Source organism: Colius striatus, chromosome 8 (assembly GCF_028858725.1).
Source record: "Colius striatus isolate bColStr4 chromosome 8, bColStr4.1.hap1, whole genome shotgun sequence".
NCBI classification, from domain to species: Eukaryota; Metazoa; Chordata; class Aves; order Coliiformes; family Coliidae; genus Colius; species Colius striatus.
In genome coordinates, this window is record NC_084766.1 from 4,225,628 (window position 1) to 4,247,556 (window position 21,929).

Sequence of the window (21,929 nt, forward strand, 5' to 3'; positions counted from 1 at the left end):
TTAAGATATCAATAATAAGGACCTCACACAGTACTCAATATATGAGTATATAAATATTTAAGTAGCAAAAATGTGTGTGTATAAATATTTCTTTAAGTAGTAAAAACTTCTCTTGCTCAGAGACAGCCAATTATTTCAGAGAAGCATCCATTGTAATGTTTCCTCAGCTACATCCACCAGTTCTGGCTTCAGAAAGTAAGTGTGGTTTAGATTTTTTTTTCCTCTTGATCCATTGCCCTACTTTCACATACACTCAAGTTTGTCTGCCACATACTTGCTGACATGGTTATGAGGTCACTATCAGGTTCTCTGTGTTTTACTTTCTTTATCCATGAAGGAGAAACAGCCATTTGTCTTTAGAGACAGATGTATACTTATTAACAGCTACTTATTGTTCTGTCATCCTCAGGCACATGTAGAAAGGTAAATTAATGGTTAATGTAATTAGATAAGTTACAATCATTATAATGTCTCTGAAATGTCTAGCAGTCCCAAATGGTCAGGTAAAGTCTCTTTTTTTTATTGTTTCTTGAGGAACTGGAAGCAGATTCAGTACTGAGTAGAGAGAAAAAACAGTACGCTCTCTCTGTTCTGAAACAGGATTACAATGAACCTTGTACTGGAAATTGTTAAACTCCATACTCAAATTCTGACATGTTGAACACTCAGGGTTCCTCAAGGTTTCTCTTTCCTCTCTTCAAATCTAATAAAATAGCTGATATGGTCAAGAACATTGTCAAAAAAAAAAAAACCTGTATGAAAAAAAAAAAATCAAATGTATCTGTCCTCTCCAAATTCTTATCTGTCAGGGATACCAAATTATCCCCTGAAGTCATGAGAAAATCCTTCACTGTCTTTGGAAGTAGGGAGAAACCCCACATAATTTCTATGCTTCTAAATTTTACTTTGGCTGCTAGGCAACTGTAACTTATTGCAAGAGGTGGTGGGTTTTTTTTTTTTCCCTCAACGTTAAAAGAATTTGAGTCCTCTCCTTCAGAAAGAAAGAAAATGCAGCGTGAGCAAAGCAAGCTGAGAAAATATCTGGATAAAACCCAAGCAATAGATATCATTTTTTCACAGACAAATCTACCATAATTGCTTATATATTTTAAAATCCACTGTTTTCCCTTACTTACTACCAGCTCTCAAGCAATTCACCTGAACAGAATTTCCAAAAAACCCAAACCACAAAACCAAATCAAAACCCCTCAAACCTACCAATCATTACTACTTCTAGTTCTATTGCTTTCTGTGGGTTTTTTTCCCTCTAGGGTAGAATTTACCATAAATTTTAATCTCCACTTTATGATATAATTATGGACAACACCTATGTCTTATCTAAGTAAAATAACACACATAAGAAAGTTTGCTTAAGCAAGAGAGCTGCAAATTAGCTGCATTCCAGTATCACATGTATTTATCATCAAACTTTGATCAGTAGAAAAATTAGAAAACCTGAAGGCTCACATTTTTATAGTCACAGAAAGAGGACACACTTCTCTTTCCTTGAATGAGCAAGAGAGGCCTTCTAGCATTTGAAAGTTTTGTCAAAGGTCCAGTCAAGGGTCTAAATCCTTCCACAGTAAAGATTTAGTGCACTCTGTGCACTCTCTATTCATTGAACGGTCTTTGAACCAGACTTCTCATCACCTTCTGAAGTTTCGACTCCAAATTCTCAGAAACTTTAATGTGTAGACCTTACAGAATAAGATCCTCTGCCAAGCAGAGGACCAAGTCCAAGCTAGGCCCAAATATCAGTATACATCTCAAAACTTTGTTCTGTCTCACAAAAATCACTTGGAAGACTTGCATTTTTTCAACCTTTGAACACGTAGGACAACAGAGAGTTGGAAAAAAAAGAATGACTGACGGATTCTTTTGAATAGATGAAGCAAATGTAGCAACAATTATACATTCCAACTGCATTATGTCACAGAAAATGTCTGTTGAATGTTAAATGTATACTGGGGAATGCATAGTCACTTTGTGATTTAAGAAAGCATCTTCATATACCACTCCTTCATCTTCAGGGTTTCAAATGTAGTTAGTAGAACATTAAGAAACCAACCTCAATAATCTTCTAATTAAGTAACTTAGTAATAAACAACAATATACTACTGCCACTAATTGCCATCCCCTCTTCCGTGTCCTTCCCTGCCCTGCCAAGTGCTGATCTTCTATTTCTTCCAATGCTGACTATGAAAAGTAGTTTTCATCATGCAATAATTAAAAAGCAAAGCCTTACACACTCAGTTTTAACACAGATTTCCCTGCTTCTGACTGACTCCATTCCTTCTGCTACTGTGAGAGTCAAGGCAGTAAGCGAAACCACCACATGGCACTTAGCACAAGCTACATAAAACTCGGCTGTGTGTTTACAGGTTACATGTTAAACATGCAACACACAACAATTTGCTCAACCATTTTATCTCCTGGATCTCCAATTGAAATTGTTTTCTTTCTTTCTGTGTTAGTTTAAAGGAGAGTCCTCTTTCATCTGTGTCCTAGATTAAACTGTGGTAACTTCAACAATGTACATATGACTTTCTCTTGTATATCAAACACTTCACCTAATTAAGGAAGTCTTTCTCCTCTTACTTAGATGATCACAAAAAATAACTTCAGGAAGTAAAAACCAGTTCATAAACATCTTTAATTTCCTGCATCTTCAGATTAATTATGAATGTGTCTGATTCTTCTTTGAGAAATCCTCCTCAGGAATTTTTATCTAATACTTCCATCATCTACAGCATTATACAGCACTTCAAAGTAAATCAGATTTTAAGTAAACTGTTACCTTTTATTGTCATTTATATTTATGCCACTCAAGATCAGCTGCAAACAGAACTGCATGGGATCAATTAGCATGTTCTTAAATCGTGTGTTTATGCAGTTCAATAGAGACATATTTTTAAACAGTATATAAAATTCCCAGCTACATTTTATAAAAGCAAAAGTGACATTTTCAAAGGTTGTGTCAACTGAGACTATTAAGTTCCAGTCACGCTCCTAAAAGCTCAAGAATGAGAAGAAAAGGATATCCTGACCACACAGCTTTAAGTACCATGCCTAACCAACTCAGTTTTCTGCACTACTGCATAAACCAAAGTGTTCCTAACTGTAGGACATTCCGGATCAACCTCTACAAATGTTTTCCTCCAAAGCTCCCCTTTCAGATGAAAGTGGGCAGTGTGTATATTCTCTTGTACATAAGCCACTTCTAAAATGTCAAGTGTAGAATTCAGCTGTGAAAGCAGTAACAATGTCTACTTCTATTTCACTACATAAACCACAGAATCACATGAAATAAATATTAGCACATGTACATGACACTTTTACATCTACTCCATCTAGCCTTGCTCTCATTAACAGACAAGAGTTACATGTCATGAGATACTCAGTTGACATCATGATAAAACAACTGATGGTCAAATGGTTGGAGAACTTGATAGTTTAATTATTTAGCAAATAAAAAAGCCTTTTCCTCATGTCTCTCTCTTCCAACAAAGATCTTTTTTTTTAACATAATGAAAACGACTCCTAGAGACTGAAAGAACTGTTTCCTAATGGTTATCTGTTGGAATGAACACAAAAACACTCTGAGGAGCAGGGAATAGGGGGCAAGTACAACATCCATGAGCTAAGAATACAAGGGGATGTGTTAATCGGACACATTTGAGACACTATCCTGTCCAATGAACCTGTTCTTAGATGCTCATAAGAGAGTAGCATACTCAAAAACAACAAAAGGCATGCAATTCATATTGAATAAACAAAATTGTCCCCTTCTGTGCAATAACACATGAAACTGGCAGCAACAATTCTGTGCTCCAATTCTGTGCTCTAAAGTATTAAGGAGTAGGTGCAAATACTCAGTTTTACATATGAGCACCAGAACCCCTGGCTTTCGTGCCAGGGAGACAGTTAATTCTGCCAGTGCTTGGAACCACTTCCATGGAAGATGTGTGAAGGTTTTTCTGTATACAAAGATTACTTTGTATGATCCCTGTATCTTTGGCTTCACCTAGTTAGCTCTAAAATGTATAAATACAAAATAGTGCCAAAATTTAAATGACAAGCAACTCACAGCAAACATTGCTGGCAGATTCAGACATCCATCACAAATAGGTTTTACAGAAAGTTTAAGCACTTTAAAAGGTTGATTTCTTTTTATTTAAAACAGAATATTTAACTGAAGCCAAAAGCAAAATATTTCAAAGTTTGAGAAAGTTTTCATGTCTTTCTCTCTTTCTTTAGTGTTTACATGTAAGTCTTCCTCTTTTCTCAATGGAATGGAACAGGAGGACACTAAGAACACTTTCTGTTTCTTTTATTTCAGTTACAGAATTCTTCCCTCCCTCACAATCACCAATGAACTCAATTCTTTTAAGAAAACTAGAGTGGAGAGGTATAATCTCTTTCAAAGATTTCAAAGCCATTGTGTTTGTCAGGAATGGACTAAATCAGTTCACTGTCTCCACTGCCCTGCATCATGAATAAATGCAACATCCCTTCCTTTCCAGAGGATGCACTGAAATGGATAACATAGAAACTGATCTTTCCAAAATAATAATAAGAAAATCCCAAAAACTTATGTTTTCAACTAGTTCCTCAGCTGCAATGATGAATTGAAGCCTGTATTTTAAATCTTGCCTACTGACTGACATCCATTGTCTAAACAGAAATGTTTGATTTCACAAGAGAATTGGGCAAAAAGTCCTATGTGGAGCTACATGTTCAAATTTGTACTACAACTGCAGAGATATGAAACTGTGACCTTTAAAATGGAATTCTGTATTTTCCACACTGTTGGCCTTTATTTTCTTCATCTGTGGATAGACAAGTAGTTTAAATATTAAAGAGGTAATTATAAGAGCAGCCACTATATAAATATTTGTTCTAACACTCATAAAGCACCTGGACAGACTGAGCTGATAAATTAGGAAGTTGTTTGGTAAGGTTACTGGGGAAGACATAAAAGCTAGACCAGATATGTCCAAGATATGATGGCAAACTCCAGAAAAGAGATGTCCAAAAACCATCCAGTTTTGGTTCCACAAACAGTACCTGATATTCCACTAAGATTCCCTTTGGAGAAAATTACTCTCCAGGTAAGAGTAACAATGAGAGGTTTTTCCATGAGCAGAATCATAGAATGGTAGGGGTTGGAAGGGACCTTTAGAGAATCATCTAGTCCAACCCCCTGCAGAAAACACAAATAAGATTCTACTTTCCACTGATGTGTGCTCACAAGTTTGCTAACTAGACCCTTTAACTCATCAAATAAACTCAGGCAGCAGCTACACAAATGTTCATTGAAGCAGTTAACCTTTTGCAAATATAACCATAAAGCAAAACCTCAATGAACACTCAATGTTCATACTGGAAATGGTCCTTCAGAAATTACCATCCTATCAATTCAAATCCTGAAACTGATGACTGCCACGTTAAAAAAAAATGCATCTTGTTTCCTAAACTGAATAAAATTAACTGACAGACTCCATACACTGCTACTTATTTTTCAGATGGTTAGTCATATTGATGAGCCCAGATGTGTACAATACCTGCTATTGTGCTGTTCTGGTTGGACAAGAATATAAATTCACTCAGAAATTATCTGACTCAATGATGTCAGCGACCTGTCTACCAAAAACTGGGGAAATTTGTATCTTATAATATTCAATGGTGAACTGCAGGTAGGAAAAAAAAATAAGCCCAAAGAAATAAACTAAATAATCAAATGGAACTAAGTTCTCCCCATATCTTGAATAAAAACACATAGTAAAATTAAGTTTATATTTCAGAGTTTGGTCTTGACTGTCAGTTTGTATTTGTATTCACATATACATCAATAAAAACAACACAGGCCAATTTCTGCTAGTAGCATAGGACACTGCTTTGGGGTGATTTCAAGCCTTGAAACTTAAGCCAGAACAAGAGACGTGACCCTAAGATTTGTCATTTTTAATGCTGAAGATGTGGGGAAAACATGTTGCTTGTAAAGACCTCAGCTTTTCAGCATAAAAGACTTGGTTAGGAAGAGCAACTTATTTTCTTCTTATTTTCTCTCCCCCTGCCCAAGTAATTACTTTATGGACCAGAAATGGCTGATAATAAAATATGTCTTAACCAAAGTAAACAATCAAGAACACAAATTGTGCTCTCAGTTTAATCCAAACTAGTTTCAAAGTCTCACTGGGATTCTCAAAAGGTAAATGGGGTTTAAATCACTTTAGCTGTTAGTTATTCTAACAAGGAAACTAATGAAAATCACACAGGAAACACTTTTTACTGCAGTCAACCCCAGAGAAAACCCTTGGCAATTAAGTGTGATTTGAAAAAACTATAAAATAATTATATACAAATAAAATGAACATCATAAAGTTTTTTCTTCAATGGAACTTGAAACCACATGTTATCAATATCCGATTTGTGGCTTTATTTGATACAAAACTTTTCATATATTTGAAGGACTTCCCAAGTTAATACAGAAAAAAAAAATCAAGAGAAGATAAGACCATTACAAGTCTATTGCAAGTATCACAGTTCCCATTGCATAGCCAACACAAAATTGTTGTTGCTTTGCAATTCTGACCACCATCTACACTGGTGACACTGTGCTTATTTTCCCAGTTGGCTTCCATTTTTGCTAGCACAATTTTACTTCCAGACAAAACAGGCCTATAGTTTTACCACATAACACATAATTACTAAGTTCAGTGTTTGTAGTATGGTTCAAAATCATGGTGCCAGAACACTGAAATAGGCTGAGGGGTGGGCTGGAAGTCAGTTTGTCTTTACTTGGTGTCTCTGTTTCACTCTTGCAGTGGGAATTCGTTTGCTATTTTACTTTCAAAAGAGAAAATTTGGATTGACTCAGTACTGATGCAATCAAGAATCTTCCACCAATGCTACGACAAGTGATTTTAAAAATAAGAACACAGAAAGTCATAGAGAACTTACAAGTACTCTGCCAGTTAATGTCTGGGCAGATATCATGACTCCTGCCCAATCCTTCACGGAGGTCATCCATCCCACTTCTGCTGCCACATTCTCCTCTTTTTCATCTGTTGGTTTGCAGGCCCCATCTGCCTGTGTATCTCCACCACCATTGATCTTCTGTGCCTCCTGCAAAGTAAGTATTTGAGTTAGTTATTTTTGAGCAATTTGACAACAGAAGTCAGATACAGTTGTGGCTAAGAAAAGCTATGAAAAAAAGCAAATAAGTTATCCTATGGACTCCTGCTAGGTGTAATTAAGCACCTACTTAACTGTATCTCTTTAGAGATAAAATAGAAATGTCCTGTGAGGTGCCAGACTAATAACTAGATAATAATACTCTTCTTGACATTCCATTTTTAAACATACATCTGGCATCAAATTCACTATATATTCCTTCCATAGAAGCAGCATAATTACCAAAAGCTATGTGTGCAATTACAGAGCTAAATATGAGTCAGGCATACACTGAAAGACCTTTTGATGTATTAGGTCAAAACAATGTGCACTAGGTGTGAATATAATTTATTTATAATTTTCATTTACTATCATTGGAATTAATTACTTGAGTCAACCTTCACGAGGTAACAAGGCAACAATTATCAAGTGTGAGGGGAACAAAATACACCATAGAGAATCTGCAGGGAGCTGCCATGCTATCAGTGAAGCAGGGTTTCAATGAAAGTGTTTAATATATCACAGGAATTCTTCTGTCAGTAAGGGACTCTCATAGAACGGAGAGCTGAAAATTAAAGAGGAGGCTCAGCTGCACTAAGCTGCCTGATGAGTCACATGCACTGCAATTTGTATCAGCCTCTTGCAGACGCTGCACCAAGGATGCCGTGCTCTGTGACTGCCTGTTATGTGCTACAGTCATGCATACTGCACAAAAACCAAGGGAAACAATGGGAAAAGTCACCCTGGATCGTACTGTGTTTAAAACACACCACATGCAAAGTATCAGATTATGCCTTGAGCATGCCTTTGGTGACAACATAATACTAATGACTGACAAGTTATGCTAAACAAGCATAGGGGAGGCAGCAAAATTCGGTACTGAAGGAAGTACTGAGCACTCACACTGCAACCATAGAACTACATTAGTACTTGCCTTTGGGCCACTAAGCAAGGAATCAATTGCCATTTATCCCCTATGGAATATCCATTATACAAGCAAAGATGTTTGACACCAGTTCAGAGATTATTACTACAGTAGAAATCACACTATCATAGTCAAAATGTATAGTTGTGAGATGGCCTTGAGGACACAGCTGGACATAAAGGTAAGGTACTGCTCCTCAGAGCAGTACTGAACTAATAAAGCAGCTGCACTGAACCTGTCAGCAAAGGACAATAGAGCAACACTAAAAATGTAGTATGGAGACCAACACTAGCTTTTAGAGCATCTCAGTGTTGCAACATAATTAGCTGATCAAATTATTCTCTGTTAGTCTCCCTCCTGAAATACAGGCTCTGTCTTCACAGTAGCAATCACAGCACAGTGCATGATGTGGCTATATTGATAATAAAAAATGGTTCAGAACTACAAAGGTAATCCAGTACTTCCTGAACAAACAACCAGATGGCAGATAAAAACTACTTTGTATTTGCATAACTGGACCTCATTCCTTAGCAAATTTGGATACACTGCATCAGATGCTTTGCACTCAGCACCAAAAGCCATTCTGCATTGCACATGCACACAACACAACTTACAGAAATGAGCTCATCACTTAGAACAGTCATGTATGGCACGGCACAAGGAGAGTAATGCCTGGCTAGGGACAATTTATGACCCATACCATACCACTAAGCCATATAGATCTGTCCTAAGGAAATGTTTTGACCACCATCAGTGTTTTAATTCTAAACCAGGCAAGAGAAACTTATTTTTGGGGGGAGTTTCTTAAGTGGATGGTGTGGCTGTATGTACCAGACATTGTAATAGAACAAAACACTGAGGTTTAAGCAACCTAGACACATCACTAAGGCCCTGGGGGCACTCACAGGGCTCAGTGGCCCAGGCTGCTCTTCCCTTGAGGGTCTCCCCCAAAGCTGCCTGTGGCCCAGGATGCCATGTCAGTCCAGCCCAGGGCAAGTAGCTCCCCAAAGACCAGTCCTATTCAGCCATGGGCTCCTCTGACCCTGGCCAACCCATGGCTGGTTCTCCTCACAGGGCCTGATTCCTACTCTCATGTACTGGCTAACTTCCCAGGCTTGGCCCCAGATAGATCCTGACACCCTGTGCTGGTGCTGCCAGAGTTGGTCCCACTCCCTGGTTGTGGCTCCAAGACAAGGTCAGCCTGGGCATCCCTTGGCCCTCAGGGAGCTCCAGCTCCAAAGTGACCTGACAGCTACTGACTTGTTGAAAACTTCATGTGACATTTCTTTCTCTCTTCTCACCATCCTGCATTTTGTAACTATTAGAGCTTGTCTTACAAATTCTAAACTCTACAAGGCAGATTTTACTGCATGGTCCTCCACTGCATAGCACAGTGGGCTTTTATACTTTGTGCAAGTTTATACTGAATAAAAGTATTAATTTGGTTTTCATAGTAAAGGAGAATTACCTCTTTCTCCAAGATAAGAGATGCTGACATGGTTATTCAGTGTCTAACTCAGTCACCACAGAAGTATCAGCACAGCAAGGATGAAGCCACAGACTCACTTGATTTCTCCACCTAGAACTCCTTATTTCAAATCTGAGCGATGCACATCTTGCTAAAAACATTCATCATTATGGATTTTGTCATAGAAAGTCACAAAATTACAGATCACTAAACAAAAATAACTGAATGGAAAAATTCAGTTTACAGTAGTGAACTTGAAAGTATTACGGTTGGGAGATCATTGTTTACACACTCTTTTTCCCCAACATTTTTGTCAATATATCAAACAGAAACTTTAAAATGTGTTTATTCTTAAGACTGTAACAATAACATTTCCTAACACTCAATATAATAGTAAACAACTTCATTGAAAAACAGCTTTTATCTTTTCAAAAAGTTCAAATACCCTGCAAGTCTTTTTGCTGATCCAATTTCTGGTTGCCAATATAATATAGCAGCAAGATGTGACAGACCTATTCAGTATTTGATTCTCTAAAGGTATCAAAGTCTACAGTAAAGCATATGAATGTCTGCATTTCTCCTCTCTCAAAATCTCCCACATATATTATTTCTTAATTAAAATGTAAATAAAACTATCATCCCTTTCCTTGATATATAGCTGATTGTGAGACTTCTCCAAATGCAACAATCTCACAAAGCCTGACTCCCGTCATTATTGTACCCAGAATTAATATGAGACTAGTTGCTGTAACATTTGTATTCAGTTAGGATATTCCCTATTTTTCATCTACATGGCTAGGTTCTTAGATTAACTGTCAGTTAACTATCAAAAAAAGTTTATTCTGAAGTGATTATCCAACTGTGCAGAGATCACAAAAGGAGATTGAATTTCATTTACATGGTGTACAAATCAGTACTGTTATTAGCTGCATAGTCCTGTTCCACTGTTAATTTTTCACTTCAGAGCACTGAGTAACCAACACCACAACCTGAAAAAGATGCTTAAAAAAATAACCTGACAGTGACAGTAACTGTTTAATTATTTACAGCAGCTACAAGGTAATACTATCTTTATCCACTCTGCTCACCTGTTGTTTCACAAAGTGATCGTTATTTTAATTACTTGATGACACAAACATTCAGATAGATTAACTCAGAAGGAGTATATTTTGTGAAATACATATTTCCTGAACTTAATGACAAACTCAAAGGGAATGCATAATGAGAATCAGGAATTACTGTACAGGAATCAGGACTCACTGCTCTTTCAGCAGTTTGACATAGATCTGGACCAGAAACTTCAATGCTTTATCTTCCATTTTCAACAATAAATATCGATTTACACAAGTGCTGGAATGCTTAAGCACAGTTATCTTAAGAAAGCAGACTTCAAAAAGGGAAAAAACATTGAAACACAATTACCTTCTTTGAAAATATAGTTTTGTCCACTTTACTTCTCTCTAGAATACCTGTACAAACACAGAACTAATGTACAGACACTTCATTCAACCCAGGGTTGGTAAGGACCCTCCGAAGTATGGTACCAAAAAACCCTTGGTCTCTTGTTGAGATAGGTAAGAAAACATAGGAAACAGGCAAGTAGTGCAAGGGAAAATAATTGGGTTCATGTCTGGTGATACACAGAAAAGCATTTCTGATATTCCTGCTTGTTTAATGTGTAACTAACATGAACAGCACACAAAAATCATTAAGTACCAACTGTAATAAGAATACAGATGTCAAGTCGTGCCCACAAGAGGAAGCAGTGTGCTTAATTGAAGCAGATGTTTAAAAACAGTAATACCATCAGAGCAAGCCTGGTAGCATTGGAATTCCATCCTAGAGAATGAGATGCAAAACAACCTGCCAGAGTGGCAGTTGCAGCTGGCTTAAGTATGCAAGAATAGTACAGGATTAAGATATAGTTTGGGGAAGACAGGGAAGGGCTGCTTTAGATAATGATGCCAGCAACTTACAATTTTATCTCCGTTAACTGTCTCTCCTTAAAACAGCGTTGCGTTCCTGGAGCCTGCCCTTTAATAAATGTTTCATATCAGATCAACAGCCCTTTCATACTGGCCACTCTTAGGCAGTGAAATGTATGATTAGATTCTTTTCCTTTTCATTCATCTATTTCCCCAAAGCCACCAACAGAGGTTATGTGAAGAGGAATAATTTTGCATATAAGACTATTTCTACTTTGTTAGGCAGACATCAAAAACATCAAGTTTAAAATTATTAGAGGTCTATCAGCAATTCAATAACATGCCCTTAGATACATTTTCTCATCATTTTGATGACTTCAAACAGGAGCTTTAAATTTATATAAATATATATTTATTGTGCTGCATTCTCAGCAGCTGGGCAATGCAGAGTGTATGTCAACACATCAGGTGACCACTGAATGAATACACTGCCATGGCAAATATTCTCCATCAGGTATGGCTATTACCATCTGCAGTCTTCATCTTAAGAGTTACTACGTACTATTTCATCCAGTACTAAAAACAGGCAAAACAAAAAAACCTGAAGCAGTTCACCTGTTCTGCTGCAGTTTAGCAAACACAAGATTTCACTGGAGTATTAATAAACAAAGAAGATGGGAATCTGAGGAATATGAAGGCTTAGAAACCACTTTGAAAAAACCCAGTTTTGTAAGAAAGAGAAAGCAAAGGCTAAACCAACTACCTACCCACAGCATTTCTTTGAACCTTAGGTTCTTAGTCAATATTAGGTTACACAGATGTCATTTATCATACCACAGCTATGCTTTGGTTAGTTTCAAAGGATTAATTATTAATACCTAGAAAGACCTTATTCTTTCACTGAATAAAAGGAAACAGAATGATCTGTGGAATACACAGTTGATGAGATAGCCAAGTATTTTTCTCTCATGAAATATTCATAAGCTGTGTAAATTGGTGTTTGCAAATTTGGCAGTTGAAGAAAAATTAAATCCAAAAACTTAAGTCCAGATTCAAAAACTTTTCTTGTTGGTGTAAGACTATGTTAAACTCCTGATGAGATAACTATTCAGTTTCTGAATTCCTGCAGAAAGTCTGGGAAATTCCTTGCCAGCCCTTACTTCTAATCAAAAGCCTTCATTTCTGTGCCCCTCTCAAAAATACCCAAAAAAAATCTTTCATTATGAAGACATTAGTTTCCAAGATTAAATACTTTTCTCATTTTCCAATGACCAGCTTATCTGTTGTGTTTATGTATACCTCCAATAATCCTGACAGATCTTTTTTTCTGTGCCTTTCATATTTCCAGTGTGGGTTACTTGTATAAAATCACCTTTTCATGTCATTGTTTTGACTGATAAAAAATGCTGCAGTAGAGGAATTAAATCTAAAACCTTGACCTGAGAGGCAAGGGAAACTAGATTAGTAAAATACAGTGTTCCAGCCATGATCTCAAAACCAGCGTAAGAGCCTGTCAAATGAAAGGGTCCTGGGTATAGTTCTCACTTAGGAAAACTCAATATTATCAGAAATATGAAGAAAATACAAGTTCAAAGTTAAAAAAATTCTACAATATCTAGTAATGTAACATCTCCATTGACATAAAACAGTATTTCTGAATCAGTGTAAAGATAGCTGAGTGATCTCCTTGTCAGTCTTAGAACTGGAAGACATGATGAAGTTCCTGTTCTGCAACCAAATCTTTGAAGTCCTCAGCTATATTGTCTACTCTCTTCACCTCACAGCTATAGAATTACAGTGGTTTCTGTTGCACAGGGATCTATCAAGACAAATACATATGGGATTTCAATTATTTCTGTATTACACAAATGGCAGATGATGCAGGCATGGTGTATGGTATCATAATGTAAGATATACTAAAAACTTATTGGTAAAGTCTTTTAGGCTAATTATATAAGACAATTAAACATATATGATAGGAGTGTAAAATGGAAGCAGTGAAGAACACCAGGCTTTGTAGTGAAATAAAAAAGTAGAGTCTTAATAAAGATTTTAGGCAAGTAAAAACAGATGATAAAACCAGTGCCCACTGAAGTTAGAGGAGAATAAGTCAGGGAGGAATGTGGAGGGATTGCACTATACAACCATTCAATGAAAAATTTTTATTGAAAGAGATTGATTGAAGGACAGTATGATTCTCACTAAACATCTCTAACAAAAACAGTCATTACAAACTTACATGCCCTCATATGGACAAACAGGATATTTTTTAAGAAGTTATGGTTCTTGGTTCAAGTCATCAACAGCTTATAGCAACAGTTACAAAAGCTTTGACTGTAAGTTCAGAAGATTGTGTGCATAGTGTCATTGATTCACAATAACAAATCCTTAAGTTTTCCTTTGGTACTGCTGAGTGTGTATCAGACCACATTTATATGAATAACTAACTAGCAAACTTGTCATAAAGCCACTTAAGTTAATTTACTGTCTGTAATAACTAACTATCTATCTTTACAAACCCAGCGGGACAAGTCAGTGATGTACAGGTTAGAAATATTCACTGGCAAGATCTCACAAATTGTTCAACTAATATCTACTCCATATCCATAAGTTTAAATTCTTTTTCTGTAGCCAGAGCATTAACTTCCTTTATGAAGACCAAATTATTAACACATTCCACTATTCCCTGAAGACCCTGTTAATTATAAAGTAGCAGGCAAAAGGGCAAACAAGCATTTCATTTTACAAATGGGGACACTAAGTTTAAATCTAAGGAGACATGTCATTATTCTTTGGTCCCTACATACCATAGAAGTAGATACATTAGACAGATTAGACAATTAGTCTTTAACTGTCTTTTAGGTGGTTCAATCATTACACTACGACCATTCTTTCAAAATGTGTTTTAAAAGGAACTTCAGAGAAGCCATGACAGATCACTAACCTTAAATGTGATAGAGACTAAACTTGTAAAAATATATGAAGTAATTTCAGATGGGACTAAGTTAACAAAACTATAGAAAGGGATTAGGAAAAGCACAGAAAATGGTTGGAATGTGCATCCATTTTCTATTATCTTCTCATTTTGTTTTCTCATGCCTAATAGAAGTCAAATCCAAGAAAGAATACAATTGAAAATAAAATTCATCCAGCCATCATAAAAAAAACACTGCCAAATTACTTACATTCTACTGACTGCTTAATCCAGGAGAAGTTTCTTTGTCAGAAATGGTAGTGCATTTTAAATATCAATACCTCAACAAAAATTTGTTATTGTAACTTATTGTCTTCATACTTGTCTTGGTTTTGTGACATTACGTGATTCATTGCAATCCAAAAGGCTCAGAGTGCTTCATGGAGGTGAGAAATGGGTCTTGAAAATGAGCAAAAAATAATAAACAGTCAAGAAATTACCTAGCTTGTTTACCTTGATTACAGGAAGTACTTTAGCTGATTGCTTGTAATTTTGTTGTTGTTGTTAAGATTAAGTAACACCCAACTCGATGTTTCTCAGTCAGCACCCCATGGGACCTTTCTTACTACTATGAAAGGATGAAAAATATATTGAAAGATAACTCATTTGAGTTGGGCTTCTTTTAAGAGAATTACTCTTTAAGAGAGAATTATTCTTTAAGAGAAACTGTTATGATCTATATGATCTAAAACTACAAGAGTAGTTTTTATAAAGTAATTAAATGGCAGAAGCTGCAATTAGAAAATGCTGAAAAACTTGTGCTCTGCCACAGGAATATTTAACAGTAAAACAGGTCATTACAAGGCTCCAAAATAAAAGGTTTATTTCACTAAAAGATATATGAAAATACAATGTACAAAATAAGTACCAAACTTTACCAAATCTTTTCAATTATATGCTATTCTCCATCCTGCTCAATTACAGAAGGGGAGGCTTTTTATCCATTTGCAAACTACTGTATGCTTGCTTTCATTATATTAACTTCAGAATACTCTTGCTTGTGGTATCAAAGGTATCCAAAAGAAGGAATGCAGACTGGATTGAAGAAGGAAATTCTTCCCCTCTTCCTTGTATTACAGAACAGTAATGCAGTTAACACCAGTGACTAAAACCGGTGCTCAAAACCACTTCTCTGGTTCCCAAAAGTCACAGAGATCCTATAGATTAGGAAAGGCATTACACAGTTTAAAGTATAGTCTCTAAGCAGTAGAGCACCTTCACTACCATAACTACTCCAAAACTATCATCTTGGTCCTTGTGTAAAGAAATTAGCTATTCACTTTCTTGAACTCCAGAAAACTTGGTGACAGGAATTTTAGGTCTTCATTTCATTAAAATCAAACATTTTCACTTGAGGGGAATGGACTTAAACACGTGTGGTTTCTATATTAGGTGACATAGCGAATTAATAATGATGTGTGGGAGTACAGGCAACCTTCCTCAATGCTGACCCTGTTAAAAAGAAGTTACTTGCATTTACTTTATTACCAAGAGATCTATGATTCCTTCAGAAGTTTTTAGAGGTAAGAGGGTAAAAGATAAAGGAGGCAGGCAGTGGGAAAGAAATAGCTGAAGCACTCACTAATCTATTTGGTAATGTAAAACACATGGATCAGTGAGGATTGGAAGAATGCAGAAGAATCATTCTACTATTTGCCAAATTGGACAAGCCAGTCATCTCTAAGACCTTTTTTGATTCAAGAGTAGTACATAATATTTATGCTTATTCTATTAAAATCATAAAGTTAGTCACAATTAATTAGTCAGCTCTCTGTAGGATATAAAGCCATATCTAAGCCTTTACTGATGCAGGAAATTAAGTTCCAATGCACAACACATAAATATTTGAAGGGCACCGGATCAGCCAACAAGTAATTAAAACATATTTAACAGCACACAACACCTCTCACCTCAAAGATTATAAAGTCTAATGCAGCTTTTGGAGTGGAAGAACTTGGTGGGAGTGGCAGAGGGAGACAAGAGTTGTAAGGCAAAGAAACACACAGTTCCTGAGAAGTCATAGATGCTGATTGAAATCTAAGGCAGAGAAGACAGGAAAGATGAATTTTTCTTTGACTTGCATACTGTAGCTCCCTTTTATCTAACTCATGCCATATAGAACGAGAACAATCTCAGTAATGACTCCTTGACTTTCTTAACCTCATAATTTTTAATAACAAGAGTAACTTTTACTGGCAGAGATCATCTCCTCGTGTGGGTGGAAGAGTGATGCACTGCCAGGAACTGATGCATGACTGTGACATTGAACATAGCCTTTATAAGCTATCAGAAGTTAGACTACTGGAAAATAAAGATACATGGTGTCCCTTCTTGAATCTCATAGCATGAAGAATTATATCTAAGTCTTCTTGCTCATGGCAGGATTGAATCTGCCTGTACTAAAACTTGTGGATGAAGCCCCTACTGACAGGTCATTTTCTAAATGAGAACAGCAACTCTGAAGTTTCTCAAAATTGTTAGAAGCGGTCCTGGCACAGCTGCATTAGTAGCAGAGGGCAGAAAGGGTGTTTAAAGGCAGACATTGTGATGTCTTCTGAGTCTGTAGTTTTTGGCTTCAAGATTTAACAAACCAGCAAAATACTGTGCATGTCACAAACACGTTACCTCTGAATACTCAGTCTATAAATTATGCATGATACAGCAAGCAGTTATTGTCCACTGATCAGGAAAGATAAATAAAAATGAGAGGATAGGTCAATTCCTAGCTCTAAAATTCAATAATTAGAGGAAAGAAATTAAAAGATAATCATTGCTGAATAATGACAGAGTATTAAGCTTTAATTTGCTTAACCTTCAGGGGAGCAGAAGTTGACAATCATCAGTAAAAAAGGTAACACTGTTATGGAAATTTTAACCTTGAAAAGGGGTAGAAATCAACTATGCCTTTTGCTTATAATCTTGCAGTTTTGGGATTGTCTGGTAATTTTATTAGAGGACCTAGAACTCCATTTCTTTTGCTTTTAAATTTCATATAAATTACTCTGGTAAAGAGTTTGCAGCAGCATAAAGATCAAACAGCTCATCAAAGCAGGCTGTCACACTTTACACTATACACAAGCTGTGTTTTACAGATCCTACTCATCAACTAGATTTCTCCTCTTACAGAGCTGCATAATTACCTCACACAGCTTCCCTAGATGCAGGTGCCCCCTACAACTTATCTGTGAATGAGGTTCATTGCCAATGCCACCCAAGCATCACATGAAGTTACAAATTTCCCCTTTACTACTTCTTGAAAGAAAAGAAGGGCTTAATTAAAGCCCTAGTGAAGAAAAACAACAAGCCATGGTTCTACACCATTCATGTCTTCCAAATACATCACTCTATTCAGTAAAGAGACATGGAATTAACACATACAACCAGAGTACCCATTCGAGAAATGCACTTTGAGAAATAAACCCATCTCTGCATTTTAGATTCAGCTGATGGAAACAGGCATGAACTGTAAGATCAGCTCTACTTTCTTGTTTAAAAGTATGATTTTTATCCTCACAAACCTATTTAAGCAGGGAAAAGGGATCTACAGATTACAAAGACAGAAGTCATATATAATAACATGATTCCCATTTTGTCTGCCAATACACAGCTCTAAGAAGAGTATTCAAGGATATTTTTCTTCCTCGTCACTCTATATCCTGACTGTCACCACGGGATGCACTGAGCATAATTCAAGTGCTTGACTTTATTAATGCTTTTAAAGCTTGTAAACCATATACTAAAAGTGATATGTAATAATTTTACTTTCAATTACTGCTGATGCTCATATTGGCAGCCATTTGTGCCTTGTTTTACTTCCTCAAAGCATCAAATAGTCCTCACCATAGGTTGCAAAATATTTCCACTGAATCAAATCAACTTGCTGTGAAGAAAGAAGCTTCTTCCTTAACACTAAGTCATATATCAGATTTTGGTAGTGTGCTGTTTTAATAAGTCTTGACTTCAAATCTATTTTAAAGGGCACTCTGTGGAAACAGAGTCTTCTTGTTATTGACTGGATCGATAGAAAGAGCTGTAAAAAATCCAATGAAAGCACGTTACCTTAATTCAGTTTTCTTTTCTTTTTTTCCCAGGCTTTGAAATATGATAAAACAATTTTATTTTCTGTTAAGAAACCCACTGCTATTGCCATATGAACTTTGGAATCACTCAGTTCCACAGAAATCTTCTTGTGTACTGATCTCTGCTCACGCGGGTAACCACGGGAGAAACAGCAAGCTATAGAACTAAGCAAACTTTCCAAACTCTATTTCCATTTTCATACAGCAAAGTCTTTTACACCAAGCTGCAAGCAAATTGCCCAAATTAGAGGCTGTAAAAACCCTCCAAAAAAACAACACACAGCCCAGAAAAATGGTAATTGAACTATTTTCCTGTCAGTTGTTTGTTTTTTCTAAAGCTATTAGCTTTGTCCATCATATGCAACAACAACTCTTCAGTGCTTCTAAAGGTCAGAAAGCATTCTTTGTGAGCTGCTGTTTAAGTACACACCACCTCATTAATTCTCCAGCAACATTTTTGTGGATATGGTGCTAAATCCAGTTCCCTCTCATCTCTCCACTAATATATGAGAACAGATACACTTCATACAAGAAGGGGAAGAGGAACACTGGACCTTCACATACTTTCACCTCTCTCACCAGAAAAATCCTGAGCACATTTGATTGGCTATAGCAACTCTTAACACACAAAAACAAGGCTTGCAAAAGTCTGTAGTGTCTTTTTTAAGCACATTACCAGTCAAAAGAGCACAAAAAAAAGGAGCCTCAAATTTGCTACTAGCCATCTCTCTGGATACCACCATCTCTGTAGGGATTATAACCAAAGAGATTCTAAACATTGCAAACCATCACGTGGAAGTAAGTTCACAATGATACCAGAACTATCCACATACAGAGATAAAGCTAGGACTTCTGACAGGGTTTGAATTGATGGCAAGTGGAATATGAATCAACAGTGTGCCCTGGCAGGCAAAGGGCCAACCATGTGCTGAGGTGCATCCAGCACAGCACAGCCAGCCAGCTGAGGGAGGGGATTTTCCCACTCTATGCTGCACTGTTGCGACCTCACCTCAAGTAGTTTGTGGTTTTGGGTGCCTCAATACAAGGACACCAGACTACTGGAGTGTGTCCAGAGAAGGGGGTTTTCCAAATATTCTATTCAGTTCAGTTTAACCTTCATTTTTGTTGGTACTTCAAAATCCTTTAAGACAGGCTCCAGTATGGCTAGAAAAATGGAAGGAAATGGAATGAATAAATCTCCTCAAATTTATGTTAGGAGTAGGACAAGCTTCCCATCAAAAGTGACATTCCTACTACATTACATGACTCACATCATCTTGTTTCAAGAATATCAGAGATGCAAATACAATTCTTGTTCCTGGCTATCAGTTTAGTGCAAAGGCCAAACTAACAATTCCTATAAGAGAAGAGCGAATTTCTTGCAAACAGTTTACAGATCTGTTAACAATTCACACTAGGTTATTAGAAAACAGCTTTGAGTCTGCTTCCTATTATCTTAGGCACCCAGTATCCCAGTGATGCTGCCATCACTGGCTTGCTGGGTTCCAGACCCTGACACTCATAAGAACATTTTCATTACTCAGGGATCCAGCTACAGTGATATTTAGTAAAATGATCATCAATCACTAAAACCCCACATTTTAAGAAGTGTATGACTTTCTGCTGCACTCTGCACTCCCTGTTATCAGTTCTGCTGGAAACCAAGAGGGGGGGAAATTTGTCATCAACAGAGGCAAGTCAATTATGTGAATGTCAGTCCTACTGGAATTCAGGCTTCAACTGTTGTTAGATGGACTATTCATGAGACAGCTGGAGCAAAACAGTAGATAAGTATAAAAATAAACTGCATGCTTCACAGAAGGTAAGGTTAGAACTATGTACAATTTATGTACTAGTCCCAGGTCACTAGCTGCACTGTTCCCTTCCTCATTTCTTCAGTGATAATCTGGGGTTGTGTCTCTGTTCACAACACCCTCATACACACACACACAGTCTCCAGGTACTTTTGAAAATCCTGACACATGAGCTGTGTTTGATAACACTCTCATGCACTGAAATGGAATCACTGATTTTGAGAAGGTTTTCTTACTGAATCAACAAGTGTTACAAAGAATATTTATACCTCAGAATATCATGATACTCTATAAGAAGGGAAATTCTAAGAGTTATTTACACATTAGGTACTGGAACAGAGTTCCTTGAAGGACCATAAAGCTGTTTGAGGGTCTCTCTAATTATTGGCCAACATTAATATTTATCTCAGAAACCAGACTTGTTCATATCATTTGGTCCAGATAAAATATTCCAACATACAATGTCACCTCTCATAACTGAAATTTTCACAAGCTCCTCTGATTCTATAAATTCTGCAAAAGTCTCTGAAGAACTGGATATTGATTTCCTATATCTTCCATAAGGCTTCATAAATTATCTTTTCATTACTTATGTTGTGTTTGATCCAACATCTTCTCTCTTGCTTTTTATCATCCATATTTTATTATATTTCAAAACAGCTCTCAACTAATATTTATTAGTACTAGATAAGCACAACCTCAAAGAAGATTTTCCTATGGACTACACACAAAATCAGTAAAACTGCAGTCAGTCTTCACAGCAGAAAGATATATTGTGAAGTCTCACATAATTCATCCCAAAAAGTTTGCAAGATTTTTAGATATGCTTAGGGCAAAACATATGCCTGAGCTCTACCTGAGGAAAATCAGTAACACTCCAACTGACTTGCTGTTTTGCACAGAAACCATTATACACATACTTTCAATTTGACTTCTTCCACCGTGCTGTGAAGAGCAACTCAGAACTATTTACTCTGCTAACTACTTAGTCCTCTTCACTGGACAAAATGTAACAGTCATAAAACCATATAGAATGTTTATTCAGCTTTAATATTTCACAAAAGAAATGGCATATTCTTTCTCTAGTGATTTCAGAGCCAAAATAATTCAAATGAGTAAGAAACTACTGGTTTATGGCCACACATCAGTCATTAGGCTCACTTAGCTCTATGGATTTGGTCTGGGAACACTGTAAAGTTAATCCTTGTAGTTCTGGCAGTTAGTGCTGTGCAATGACCACTAACCTGTTACTTCTACAAGCTTAATGTAAATGAAGCATCTGTGGTTTTGTATACACGTATTTAACAGTTTTGTGACTAAACCCAGATCCAGCAAGACTTCCATTCCAAAGGAAACAGAAGTATTACTGAAGACAGAGTCAGCTAGTTATTACACACAGCATCCATTTAAAATATTTCTATCATAATTGGATCCCAAATTGTACAGAAGACTTTCATGAATCTCATAATCAATTTTCATTAAACATCACTTGGCAGCTTTCTCATTTCTCACTTCAAGGGCTGATAGATTGCTATCAGTGCACGTAAGAATAAAACACTTGAGTTAGC

At 36.6% G+C, this 21,929-nt stretch overlaps 1 protein-coding gene across 4 annotated transcripts in view; it reads right to left on the minus strand.

Annotated features, from left to right (window-relative positions):
• KCNMA1 (potassium calcium-activated channel subfamily M alpha 1) overlaps positions 1-21,929 on the minus strand; it is a 445,131-nt gene that overhangs the window by 317,163 nt on the left and 106,039 nt on the right. For all 4 annotated transcript variants that reach the window (XM_062000705.1, XM_062000701.1, XM_062000703.1 and 1 more), the window contains exon 2: positions 6,964-7,128. In XM_062000705.1, coding sequence (XP_061856689.1) covers positions 6,964-7,128 — 165 coding nt within the window. The remainder of the gene's footprint in view (positions 1-6,963; positions 7,129-21,929) is intronic.